The sequence below is a fragment of the Muntiacus reevesi genome, chromosome X (genome assembly GCF_963930625.1).
Source record: "Muntiacus reevesi chromosome X, mMunRee1.1, whole genome shotgun sequence".
Lineage (NCBI taxonomy): Eukaryota > Metazoa > Chordata > Mammalia > Artiodactyla > Cervidae > Muntiacus > Muntiacus reevesi.
The window spans coordinates 29,538,603-29,552,518 of record NC_089271.1 but is presented as its reverse complement, the minus strand read 5'-3'; the positions used below and the strand labels follow the sequence as shown (position 1 = coordinate 29,552,518).

General features: G+C 39.5%; 1 protein-coding gene across 5 annotated transcripts in view; it reads right to left on the bottom strand.

The window, feature by feature from the left end:
• GK (glycerol kinase) overlaps positions 1-13,916 on the bottom strand; it is a 78,068-nt gene that overhangs the window by 24,552 nt on the left and 39,600 nt on the right. For all 5 annotated transcript variants that reach the window (XM_065915623.1, XM_065915626.1, XM_065915624.1 and 2 more), the window contains 4 exons: positions 12,637-12,672; positions 12,194-12,261; positions 6,056-6,098; positions 5,284-5,364 (listed from right to left, as the gene is read on the bottom strand). In XM_065915623.1, the coding sequence (XP_065771695.1) occupies positions 5,284-5,364; positions 6,056-6,098; positions 12,194-12,261; positions 12,637-12,672 (228 nt within the window). The remainder of the gene's footprint in view (positions 1-5,283; positions 5,365-6,055; positions 6,099-12,193; positions 12,262-12,636; positions 12,673-13,916) is intronic.

Genomic DNA, 13,916 nt, shown 5'->3' with positions numbered 1-13,916 from the left:
TTAAGGTATGATTTCCATGAAAATAAAATGAATTACAAACCAAAAGAAAAAGAGAAATAAAACAAAATCAGGTGAAAACTAACCAATTAAAGATTCTAGAAATGAAAGTACTGAGTGAGATTAAAAAAGGTAGTAGATGAGATAAACCATAGAACAGACAAGAGAGGTAAATTATTGTTCTTATACACTGCTGGTGGTATTTACATATGGTAATGAAAAAGAATGAAACAATAGCGGTGAATTTCACAAATAGAATGTTGACTGAAAGAGACCAAAGTTTGCATACTGTATTATGCAGTCTCACTCTTTTGTATTGTTAACATATAAACTATTAAAAACATCCAAAACTAACTCTGGTGTCCAGGGTTGCACATTTAAGTGTTAGAACTATAAAGAAAATAAGAAAGTGGTTATAATAAAAGTCAAGGCAGTGGTTACCTTAGGGGAAAAGAAAGAGGCTGTGCTTGGGAGTGGCACATAGTGGGTTCCTGGCAGTTCTCTGTTTTTTGACCTGGGTGAGTTTACATGGGTCTTCATCTTTAATATTTCTTTGTTCTGGCTGTGCAGCATGTGAAAACTTAGTTCCCTGACCAGGGATTGAACCCCAGGCCCCTTGCAGTTGAAGTGTGGAGTCTTAATCACTGGACTGCTGGGGAAGTCCCACATGGGTCTTCTTTAATAATAACATACTAAGCTGTACATTGATGGTTTATGCATTTTTCTCTACACGTCTTACATTTCATAATTAAAATGTTTTTGTTTTGTTTGTTTAAAAGAGAGAATTTTGAAATGTAGATACTGAGAAACTCACCAGGGATACAGTACAGAGAAACAAAGAGATTAAAAATACATAAAAGGGCAGTTAAGAGACATGGAGGGTGGGTTGGAAAGTTCCAATATCCAGACAATAGCAATTCCAGAAGAGGATGGAGGCAACGGTAGAGGAGCAATTTTGAAGACATAATTGCTGAGAATGTTTCAGAACTGAAGACAGACTTGTATCCAAGTACCTAACAGAATAAGTAAAAATAAATCTAAACTAAGGCATATCATAGTAAAACTATAGAATATCAGTGATAAGGATATAAAGTTTAAAAACTTTTATATCAGGGCAGCCAAGGTCTGATTGGCAGCAAAAAATGGCCAGAAGGGATGTAGCTACAAAAACTGAGATTTTTATATCCATTCCAGAGAGATGGCATAATAAAGAGAAACCTATAAAGAATAGGCTTACTACCCCAGATTCTATGAACTTTGAAAGGTTGTCCCTCAGCAAGATAAAGCTGGGGGTGGTGAATGGGGACATAAATGTTCTGGGACCAAAGAAATGATACTGGACACAGAAATGGATAAACACGTCAGTTAATATGATTTATGATTGACTGAAAATAGTATGAATTACTGTACATTTTAGAAAAGGGGGAAATGAAAATTTTAAATTCAATAGCATGACTGCTGGTGGAAGTGGTAGGTATAAAGCATTCAAGGTCCTCATCATGGTTGGATAGTTATTAAAAATATTAAAAATTATAAACACTCTTGGAAAAATACATAATTATTATTTTGAAAGTACTACCAAAAAACCCCCAAACAACAATACAAAATTAGAAATGCCTTATGTTGCTTCCTAGTCAGCAGAAGCATAGAGAAAGAAGACTAAAAACTAAGAGGGGTAGGTGTAGTTTCTGTTTTCAAAGAGGGTACTTTAAAAATTTTTTATTTATTTAGGCCTCACCAGGTGGGATCTTTGTTCCCTGACCAGGGATTGAAACTCTGTCCCTGGCAGTGAAAGCATGGAGTCCCAACCACTGGACCACCAGGGAATTCCCCAAAGAGAGTACTTTTGAAAGTAAAGAAAGTTACTTTTTGACACTTCAGATTGCAAAGCCTAGCCAAAATCTGTCAAATTACAGAAATGAGTATTAAATACTGCTTTATAAGCACTTTCCCTAAAAATTAAGCAGGGTGACCAGGTGGAATTTGCATGAATTCTACTGAGAAAAAGTTATACCCATCTAGCTTGATTCTCTGCATTCTTTTTTGATTTTTAAAAAAATTGTACAAAATTTTTGTGAAAAGAATTAGAAAACATGGGAAAAAAATTCTATCTGTCATTAACAAATGAGTGTGTGTGTGTTATGGCTGAGTTGCTAGGTTAGCAGAAGAAGAGTGCGACATATGGGGGATGCTGTGAGAAGAACACTGGACTGGGGAGACTGAAGCTCTGAATATTCAGATATATAAGGAAGGAGATGGTCCAGTGGGGCAGCCTAGGCATCTAGACTCTGATGTCCAATAATGTGGATTTGCATCAAACTACCTTGGCCAAATGACTCCAGTTTCACTTGCCTTCTTCACGCATGAAACAAGGGGGATAGCAGGGTGTAGCGAAGCCTGTTGTCACCTAATCCACTGCTTCCCTCAGCTTTAAAATTCTATGAAACTAAAAAGAATTACATGAATCAAAACAAAATCATATGGCAATATATATGTTGGTGCTCTGTGTCAACCCGGAGGGATACAGTGGGGAGGGAGGATGGAGGAGACGCATGTATACCTATGGCCGATTCATATACGGCAACAACAATCACAGTATTGTAAAATTATTATCCTCCAATTAAAATAAATAATTTTTTAAAAAAATCATAAAGCCAATGTGTTAAGTCTCCAGATAAGACAAAACTGGAAGAGTAAGAGTGAAGAATGAAAACGCATTCAGACTTGTGTCAGAATTGGCTGAAATCGGTAGGCTACCAGTCCACGGGGTCGCAAAGAGTCAGACACAACTGAGCGACTTCACTTTCACTTTTTCACTTTCACTATCATGAAGTTCAATAGGAAGAAACAAAAGACCTCAATTTAGATGAACAAAAGATCGTCTGTGCAAATATTAATACAAAATGACATAGACGTGGCTTGATAATTCATTCAAAGAGAGCTAGATATTTTAATATATGCTCCTGGAGCCAAGGATATGATCGGATGATTAGACTAAATTAATGAACTCTCAGGTTAGAGTAGCCAGAAACAGTGTTTATGGTCATGGAGGCACAAATCCCACAGTGGGCATATTTCATTTTATTATTTTTTAAACATTTATTTATTTGGTTGTACAGGGTCTTAGCTGCAGCATGTGGGATCTAGTTCCCTGACCAGAGATTAAACCTGGGCCCCCGGCACTGGAGTGTGGAATCTTAACCATTGGAAAACCAGGGAAGTCCCAGGAATACCTCATTTTACTGTGCTTCCCAGACACTAGGTTTTTTTTCCCCCCACAAATTGAAGGTTTGTCACAACCCTGCACAGAGCAGGTCTACTGGTGCCATTTTTCTAACATTTGCTCACTTTGTATCTCTGTGTCACATTTTGGTAATTCTAGCAATATTTCAAAATTTATTATTATATTTGTTAAGGTGATCCATGATCAGTGATTCTTGGTGTTACTACTGTAATTGTTCTGGGGTGCCACAAATTGTTCCTATATAAGACAGCGAACTTAACGATAAGTGTGTATGTTCTGACAGCTCCACCAACTGGCCATTCCCCATTTCTCTACTTCTTCTCAGACCTCCCTATTCCCCGAGGTGGAACAATATTGAAATTAGGCCAATTAATAACCCTACAATAACCTCTAAATGCTCAAGTGAAAGGAAGAGTCCCATGTCTCACTTTAAACCAAAAACTCAATAGAAATAATTAAACTAGTGAGGAAATAATATCTAAAGCTGAGACAGACTGAAAGCTAGGCCTCTGGCACCAAATGGTTAGCCAAGTTGTGAATGCAAAGGAAAACTTGAAGTAGATTTTAGAAAGTGCTATTCCAGTGAACACATGAATGATAAAGAAGCGAAACAACTTTACTGCTGATATGGAGCAAGTCTGAGTGATCTGGATAGGAGAACAAACGAACCACAACATTCCCTTAAGCCAGAGCAAGACCCTAACTCTCTTTAATTCTATGAATGCTGGAAGAGGAGAGGAAGCTTCAGAAAAAAAGTCTGGAGCTAGCAGAGGTTGGTTCACATAGTTTAAGGAAAGAAATTGTCTCTGTAACATAAAAGTGCAAGGCGAAGCAGCAAGCGGTGATGTAGAAGCCACAGCAAGTTATCCAGAAGATCTAGCTAAGGCCATTAATGAAGGTGCCTACTAAACAACACATTTTCAATGTAGATGGAATAGCCTTATATTGGAAGGAAAGACATCTGAGACTTTCACAGCTGGAGACAAGAAGTCAATGTCTAACTTCAAAGCTTCAGAGGACAGGCTATCTCTCTTGTTAGGGGCTAATACAGCTGGTGACCTTAAATTGAAACCAATGTTCGTTTACCACTCTGAAAATCCTAGGGTCCTTAAGAATTATGGTAACTCTACGCTGCCCGTGCTCTATAAATGAAACAAGAAAGCTTAGATAAGAGCACATTGTTCACAACATGAAGTGCTGAATATTTTAAACCCACTGTGGAAACATAAGCTCAGAAGAGGATTCCCTTCAAAATATGAAGGGAACTGACAACATACCTGGTCACACAAGAGCTCTGATGGAGACTTACAGTGAGATTCATGTTGTTTTCCTGCCTACTAATGCAACATATGGGCTTCCCTGATGCCTCACAGATAAAAAATCTGCCTGTCAATGCAAGAGATGTGTGTTCCATCCCTGGGTTGGGAAGATCCCCTGGAGAAGGAAATGGCAACCCACTCCAGTATTCTTGCCTGGAGAATCCCATGGACAGAGGAGTCTGGTGGGATACAGTCCATGGGGTTGTGAAGAGTTGGACACCACTAAGTGACTAAACAACAACAACAATGCAGCATACATTCTGCAGCCCATGAATCACAGAGTAATTGTGACTTTCAGCTCTCACTGTTTTAAGAAAGACAACTTGTATGGCTACAGTTGCCATAGACAGTGATTTCTCTGATGAATCTATCCTGGGCAAACTATAATGAAAACCTACTAGAAAGGATTCACCATTCTAGATGCCATAAGAACATTTGTAATTCATGTGAAGAGGTCAAAATTACATCAACCAGAGTTTAGAAGAAGTTCACTCCATCCCTCATGGATAACTTTGAGAAGTTCAACACGATTTCTAGGAAGTAACTAGAAATAACAAGAACTAGAATTGGAAATGGAGCTGCTTTTTTGTGACTGAATTGTTGCAATGTCATGATAAAACTATAACGAATGAGAAGTTGCTTCTCATTCTTACAGATAACACTGTTATTTTCATTAGCTTTGAGTGTCTGTCATAATGTCTATACTGATTGAAATGTACTTACTTCTAATGCATAATATACGGGTTTATCTCTGCCGAGTTTGTACGCCACAGTGGTCAGAAGGCCATGTTCAGAAAATACACACTGTAGGAAAGAGAAAAAGAGTTTATAGCCAGGAAAACAAAAAGACAGTATACGAAGATTTTTAAAGCAAAAATGATCTAGTTATAACATAATTCAATAAACACGACAATTTAGAAAATGTATCTTAAAAATCAAAATTACCAGTATTACGAACAATACACTTGGGAGACTGGGATAGAGACATATATACTACTATATATAAAACAGACAACTAATAAGGATAACTAATAGCACAGGAAACTCTACTCAACACTCTGCAATGACCTACATGGGAAAAGAATCTTAAAAAAGTGGAAATTCTTTGCTGTACACCTGAAACTACCACAACATTATAAATCAACTATTAACTCCAATACAAATTATTTTAAAAAGAACAATACACTCAAATAGTACAAAAAGATTATCCCTTGTTGGAAATTAGACTTGAATTAAGAATCTGACAAGCTCCGAGTGAGATCTTCTACTAACACAATTAAAAATACACATATAAAAGTCAAAGAACCTAAAATGGTTCTTACAAGAATGCTTCAAATGTAGTGATACTCATCATTTTTATTGAGCTCTAAATGAAACCTAGATAAAGAAAAAAGCTGCTGACTCAAAAGTTACTTAATAGCAAATTATGTTGAAATACTGTTTACATGAAGTTAAAGAAGACTTCCATGAATCATTTAATTTGAAAAACACCAACCTTACGGCCTGTATTACATAGTAAGAAGCAGCCTGTTCCATACCTACAGTTAGGGGAAGAATGAACAGTAGGACAATTTTATTAAAAGTAAATGCTAACATTTAATAAATGTTAATAATACAACGTTGACATTTAACATAGAACAATAAAAGAAATTAAATTTTTAGAAAAGTTTCAAAAGTTAACAAATATCACATACACTCTTGGAATAATGTTTTAAAGAACAGTCTAGGGACTTCCCTGGTGATCCAGTGGTAAAGAATTTCTCCTGCCAATGCAGATAACCCTGTTTTGATCCCTGGTCTGGGAAGACCCCACATGCTACAAGGCAACTAAGCCCATGTGCTACAACCACTGAGCCCACACTCCTCAAAGCCCATGCTCCGCAACAAGAGAAACCATCACAATGAGAAGCCCAAGCACCACTAGAAAGTATCCCCCACTTGCCACAACTAGAGAAAGCCTGCACAGCAACCAAGACCCAGCATGGCCAAAAATAAATTAATATTTTTTAAATATGTGTTTCTTTAAAAAAAAAGTCTAGAAGAAAATGTACTTAGTGGAATCCTAATGGAAAAGCTCAACATTCAAAACACTAAGATCATGACATCTAGTCCCATCACTTCATAGCAAAGAGATGGGGAAAAAATGGAAACAGTGACAGACTTTATTTTCTTGGCATCCAAAATCACTGCAGATGGTGACTGCAGCCATGAAATTACAAGACACTTGCTCCTTGGAAGAAAAGCTATGACAAATCTAGACAGTGTATTGAAAAGCAGAGATATCACTTTGCCTACAAAGGTCCATATGGTCAAAGCTGTGGTTTTTCCAGTAGTCATGTATGGATGTGAGAGTTGGGCCATAAAGAAGGCTGAGTGTCGAAGAATTGATGCTTTCAAACTGTGGTGCTGGAGAAGACTCTTGAGAGTCCCTTGGACAGCAAGGAGATCAAACCAGTTAATCCTAAAGGAAATCAACTCTGAATATTCACTGGAAGAACCAATGCTAAAACTGAAGCTCCAATACTTTGGTCATCTGATGCAAAGAGCTGACTCAGTGGAAAAGACCCTGATGCTGGGAAAGATTGAGGGCAGGAGAAGGGGGCAGCAGAGGATGAGATGGTTGGATGGCATCACCGACTCAATGGACATGAGTTTGAGCAAGCTCCAGGAGTTGGTGATGGACAGGGAAGTCTGGCGTGCTGCAGTCCATGGGGTTGCAAAGAGTCGGACATGACTGAGTGACTGAACAACAATGAAAAAATGTAAGTATAGTATTTGGAGCTTAGTCATAACCCAGGTCCATGTTTATATTAATAAAATAGCACTGAGTTACAATAAACCCTAAATTCTCTCACAGTTACATCTCTACTAATCCATGTGAAGTGAAACATCATGGCTAATAGCCATTCAGCAATGGGACAGGCCGACCTAGGGCCATCACTAGGCAGTCGTAAACCTCTGGCATGGAGAGAGTGTAGGTCCAGCGTGGGGGAAAAGTGTAGCTGGACTTTGGGACAGGAGTGGCGAGGAGGGAAAAGCTATTGCTGGTCTATTTCCTCCCTTCCCTATGCAGGCTAGGGTGTTCTAACAGTGCTCAGAGAGTCAGAGCCAGCACGTAGCACAGCTGCCAGGGAAGAACTGAATTTACTTTGTGGCGGCCTTATCAGCAAAAGCTTTGGACTCTGCAACAAATCTGGCACTTGGACATGCGTGAGTGATTCTGAACTGTGTCGAGCAGATAAGTGGTTCAAGCTGATATCAGCAAGGGTCCCATGGCAACACTTTTCAAACGAGTTGGCTGTCATCTCTGGCTTGCCCCAGCTGTCCTAACCTGCCTGGGATTCCCTCCCCACAGGCCTTGCTGCTGTGCCCAGGTGGGAGAAGGGGGAGGGCTCAGCCCAGGGGTGCGCAGACAGATCCCAGCAGATGCTGCTATTAATATGAGTCAGCGCTAAGCCAACAGACCCCCACTCGCTGTGTTTGTCTTATGGAGCAAACAGAACGGGGGCAATTTTTCCCGAAAAACATGTTTCCAGGAACCACTGATGTGAAGAAGAATTCGCCCAAGACCATCTATCTCTTTTGCTCAATTCAAGCATGATTGTGGGCTGCTTGATGACCAGTCAGCACATTCAGGGAGCATGGCATTCATGAGTATCTATCTCAATTTTCAAAGACACCAGTCAAATAACACTAGGTTCCGGTAATAATACATTTATGAAGTCAAAACACGTAAATCGCTATACCTTTTCACTTCTGTGATGCTAAAAAAGCTACATATTTTAAGTCAATCTCCATGAACAAATATTCATAAAAGTGGAAGTCAGTTATCTGTTCCACACTTTATAAAGGAGAAATCTGTACTGATTTAGTCCCCATATAAACACTATGTATACTGAACAGAAGTGTACAAGTCCTAAATTATGAAATTGACACAGAAGCTCAAGGTACTTAATAGAAGTATATTCTTAAGTTCATGTACACTTAATAAATAATTAATGAGCATTATCAACACATGAAGAGACTTCTTTGCTACATTTAGGCCACAGCATTTTTTCTTTTTTTTTTTGGTGGCTGAACAGTATGTGAGATCTTAGTTCCCCAACCAAGGATAGAACCCATGCCCCCTGCAGTAGAAATTTGGAGTCTTAACCACTGGACCACCGGGGAAGTCCCTAGACCACTGCTTGCAAAGTCATATATAGGCAATTATTTTCCTCTTAAATTTTATTTTTTTTTCTTTCCAATCATCAAAAATATATGGGTTTTTCAGCATTTATATGGTATACCAATCCTTTCTCAAGATTCTACTGTGTTCAGACAGTGGGGGTGGTGGTGTGGGGGTGTGTGAGTGGTCCTGGTTGAATCTGTGGAAGAGGCAGGAGGTCTCTGCTACTGCACTTAAGAGCCTCTGGGAGAGAGGAGGCACTTAAAACACAAGTTAAATTAAAAACACAAACAAACAAAATTCCCCAAAGTTGGAAAGATCCTATTAATCTAACAAACTGTCTACTTTATTCCCCCTTCCTGGATGGTTGCGTTTTTGCATAGCACATTCTGTCCTGCTGTCTCTATCTTCTACTTACCTGCATCTCTTTTGACCATTTGTAACCTGGCTTCCATCTTGAGCATTCTATTAAAGCTTCATTCTTGGAAGTCACCACTGAAGACCTGATTTCTATGTCCTTTTTGTTCCATTTTGCACTGCTGACCAAGCCCCTCTCTTAAATAGAGACCCTGGATCTCCACATTAATGACTCACTACATTCTATTTGTCTGAATTCTCCACCCTGTCATCTCTTCCTTCTTCTAAATATCTCCTCTACCTATATACTTTTTCTTGGTAATTTCATCAATTCTTATTGCTTCAAAAATCACCTCTAAATATGGGAAATTCAAAATCTATACTTTTATACTACATTCATTCCCCATGACCATGTATGTATAATGTATAGCCTACCAGTATCACCAACGTATCCCAAACAGAAAGTCTTCTACTTGAACCCATTCCATACGCTGGCTACGTCTAACCACTGGGTCCAGGTGACTAGACCCCATACCTACTTCCTGTCTCGTGTTCCATGGACATCCACCCATGCCTCCATCTCAGTCCTCCTCATCCTTCTTAGTCCTTGTTGCTGTTACGGAGATGCTGTAGCAGCCTCCATGTCCTCTCTGCCTCTAGTTTTGCCTCACTTTATTTTTTTAAAAAAATTTAGTTATTTATTTTTGGCTATGCTGGGTCTTCATTGCTGAGTGGGCTTTATCTAGTTGTGGCAAGTGGGGGCCACTCTCTAGTTACAATGCATGGGCTTCTCATTGTGCTGGCTTCTCTTGCAGAGCGCAGGCTCTAGGTGCGGGAGCTTCAGTAGTTGCAGGATGTGGGCTCAGCAGTTGTGGCTCCTAGGCTCTAGAGCACAAGCTCAGTAGTGGTGGCACAGGGGCTTAGTCACCATGCGGCATGTGGGATCTTTGGGGATCAAGGATCGAACCGTGACTCCTGCATTGGCAGGCAGATTCTTTACCACAGAGCCGCCAGGGAAGCCTTCTCCTCACTTTAACGCAGGACTGCCATATCATTAATGAACAGCAACAGTCACCTCTGAAGAGCAGCCCCCAAACCTTCAGAACTATCCCACTGCCATCCAGAAAAAAAAACAAACAAACAAACTCCTTACTCTGGAATTTAGGGTGTCACACCACCTTAGCCTTATTTCCCCACAATCACTTCCCTACCCAACTGTTCTCTGCATTCTCTAAATAAAGTTTTCCATGTCCTTATTTGCACCTTGGTTCAGTGTTCCACGTGTTCACCAATACTGTTCAGCCTTCAAAACGTCTCACTACTAACAATCTTTGTGATTTTTCTTCCCTCCCTTTGAGACCCAACAGCAGTACTTCCAAGTTTCTTATGGCACAGAAGTTCTTATCTATACCATGATGAACTGTATATCTGTGGTCTTTTCCTTCAGGAAGAGAAACATGAGCCAAAGATCTTAAAATTCTTCCCCTCTTCCAACCTGCAGGGGCTGCTGAGGTACTCAGCCTGCCCTCCCTAACTTAAAGCCCGCATTTCCGGAATTGGCTGATAATGCTTAAGAGGGAGGGGAGTATAAACAGAAACAAAATCAGGCAACTTTACTGGGCACCTCCCATGTGCTCTAGAGTGTCAGGTACTTGCCAAAGAGAGATAGCATCTGCTTTACTAGCATTAGGGTGCCAGGCAGAGGAGGAAAGAAGAGGGTGGGGGGATAGCCCACTTTTCTATCTTTTCTATCACTTCTCTGACTCCTGACTTAGCTACCTGGAATCCAGAATTCAAAGAATATGTTTCTAGACCCACAGGATACCATGACCTGTGAAGAATTTTCCTATCTCTCCTCTCAGAAAAACTGCCACCCAAATGTCACACTTTTGCATGAGGACTTCTGACCCTACTAGAATATAAGAACACTACATCTAAAATATAGAGACATTCCATTACTGACCAAAAAGGAGAATGTAAGCACTGAAGTTAACAATGAGAGAATTAGAAAATGCTCAACAGGACTTCCCTGGCGGTCCAGAGGTTAAGACTGCATACTGTATGGAGGTTGAGACTCCATACGGCAGAGGGTATGGGTTTGACCCCTGGTCTGGGAACTAAGATCCCACATACTGTGGGGTGTGGCCAAAAACAGAATTCTCAAGATAAAAACCATTAAAGGTAGACAGCCAGCTGCCAGGGCTACGGAAATCTTTGCCACACAGGGGACAGTAAAGTATAAAGGTCAAGTGCCCTAAGTCCAATCAGCTGGATTCGGATGCAAAGACTGCTTTCCTCACTTATTAGCTTAACTTCTCTGAGTATCTGTTTTTCTCATCCTAAAGTGGGAGTCATCTTATCACCCTTAAATATGGGGCTTGTTATAGACTACATGTGTGACTATTAAGAAGACGAGATGAGAAGAAAAATGCACCAAATCTCTACTTCTGTCATTCCTTCTGCTTTGTGTTGAAGCAGAAACTTCAAATGACAGGAGAAAGCATAGTGCCAGAGAAATAACTTTGAAAAATCCCACAAGAATATGACTTCAAAATCAGAAAGCCTTGGGCAGGAACAATATGTTGAAAATTAGAGTTTCATCATGGCTTTCTTCCCTCTGCTCAGCCTACTTCCAACAACCTCTGCAAAGGGCAAGAATCCTTTATTTTTTATTATTTAAATTTTTTTAAATAATTGTATTTATTTTGGCTGCCTGCATGGCATGTGGGATTATCACATTCCCTGACTAGGGATCAAACCCATGCCTCCTACATTGGACATGCAGAGTCTTAACCACTGGACCACCAGGGAAGTCCATCCCAAGGCAGAAATACTTTAAACCAACACTTAGTTTCTGTATGGAAAAGGTTTTGAATTTTATAAATTAAGGTTTTCACAAGCTTCAGTGTGTTTACATATGCCATGGTGTGATTTATGTAAAGGAAATGAACAAACGGCAAAAAGTGTATACATATATAACTGTAATGGCACTCTTGAACTATTAATTTTCAGTCTGGAGAAACTTCAAAAGCTTTTCCTCATTCCAAACATCAAAGGGAAAAACAAACAAGACTCCATTGGTTTGCAGGTCTGTTTCTTAAAACTCACGTGTTTTTGGCTTGTCCATCTTGGAAGCACATTTGTCCCACCAACGCAGCAGACTGGTCTCCCAAACACTGAAATGATATATGACAATAAAGAATACTAAGACAATATTATTCATTTTCTTTTTAGGAGAGCCATAAGATTTATTTTTCCTTCTTCATTTATAAAGGAGTGAACTGTCTTATATTCTTTGCATTGCCTCCATTTAGCCATTGCCCTATGTGTTAATGCTCCGAACAGGGATGGGAAGAGAGAGTTAGAATTAATTTACTCAGCAAAATTCTCAACAGCCCCCACTGCGTCCCGTCAAGACAAGAATTAGCCAATCCTTCTGCTCTTGCTTATTTTCCATAGTTAAAGAAGGAACAGATTGATTAAGGGAAGCCAGAACATGAAAGGGGGTGGGGTGGGGAGGTGGTAGGGAGATGTTTGGTGATGAAACTTACCCCAGATATTGGCACACCTTCCAAGGCCCCAGCTTTCTAATAAAATTTTAAAAAAGGATTATGAATAATCACAAATTTGGCTCTACTAACATAACTGTAACAGAAATGAACACAAATAGCAACATGCCAGAGCATGTGGGCAGACAAGACAAAGCAAGTGTTTCAACTACATGAGTGGTTCAGAGAGAGAGATACTAGAAATAATCCTTGAAGAGACATGGACATAAAACACTGGACAGGGAGCCAGGAGATGCAGGACCTACTCCTGGTTAGTTAGTTAGTTAGTCACTGAGCAGGCTGCTGAAACTTCTCTATACCTCAATTTATTCATCTACAAAATGGGCCTGAGCTTATATGAACACCACAGACCATTAGTTCTTTGCGATTATTGCTGTTACTATGAACAGACTAACACATCCTTCACAATGAACACAGAGCTATCAAACCAGCATGGAACATGTTTATTTCGGAAGGCTTTATTTTACCAACTGTTCTTCCTACCCAAACTGCTCTTAATAAGAAACAAGAGAGGGGTTCGGGTATGGGGCATTAGTTGTTCATAGCCAACATCATTCTTCAAGTTTTGATAAGCAAGAGTTAATTTGTATCATGAATAGTGGTTTTGATTTTGAGCCAGTATGGCCAGCACTCTAAGGAAAAAATGAGATTTAAGTGGCTGACTGTGAACTTTACCAAATTTAATTTTGAAAAAAATACTTACACTAATACAAACCAACACGTATTGATATCAAGGAATTAGGGGAAAGGAATATGATCCCCAAAGTACCTGTGATGCATTGATGTACTTTCATTTAAAAGTTCATTTGGGTTTTTCCATATCATGTTACAGAAAAATCCAAACAAACATTATGATGAACCTGATATTAGGAAGAGGACCAAACAAAAGCTTTCACCTAACATTTCTATCTGCCATTTCTCTGGGAGCTTTGGGTTCCCTCTCTGTGATAGTGAGGGGAAGAAGAGAAGTCACCTCACACAGCTATGGTTAGGAAATAAGAGCATGCATGTGGAAACCATTCACAAAATAGAAAATACCCACTAGATAGTGGGGTAATATTTTATTTCTTTTATGCTTTTGGGTTAATCCAAGAACTTTTATTTACTGTATATATTCTTGGACAATCTGAACCTGGCTTATAAGTGAAAGTGAATCAGGAAACCTAGAGACTGGATATGTAAGGTATTCAGATACTGGAAGAAGTCTTTGCTCACACTATTCAAGTTATTATCAAACTACCAGCAGAATCTACTATGTGCGG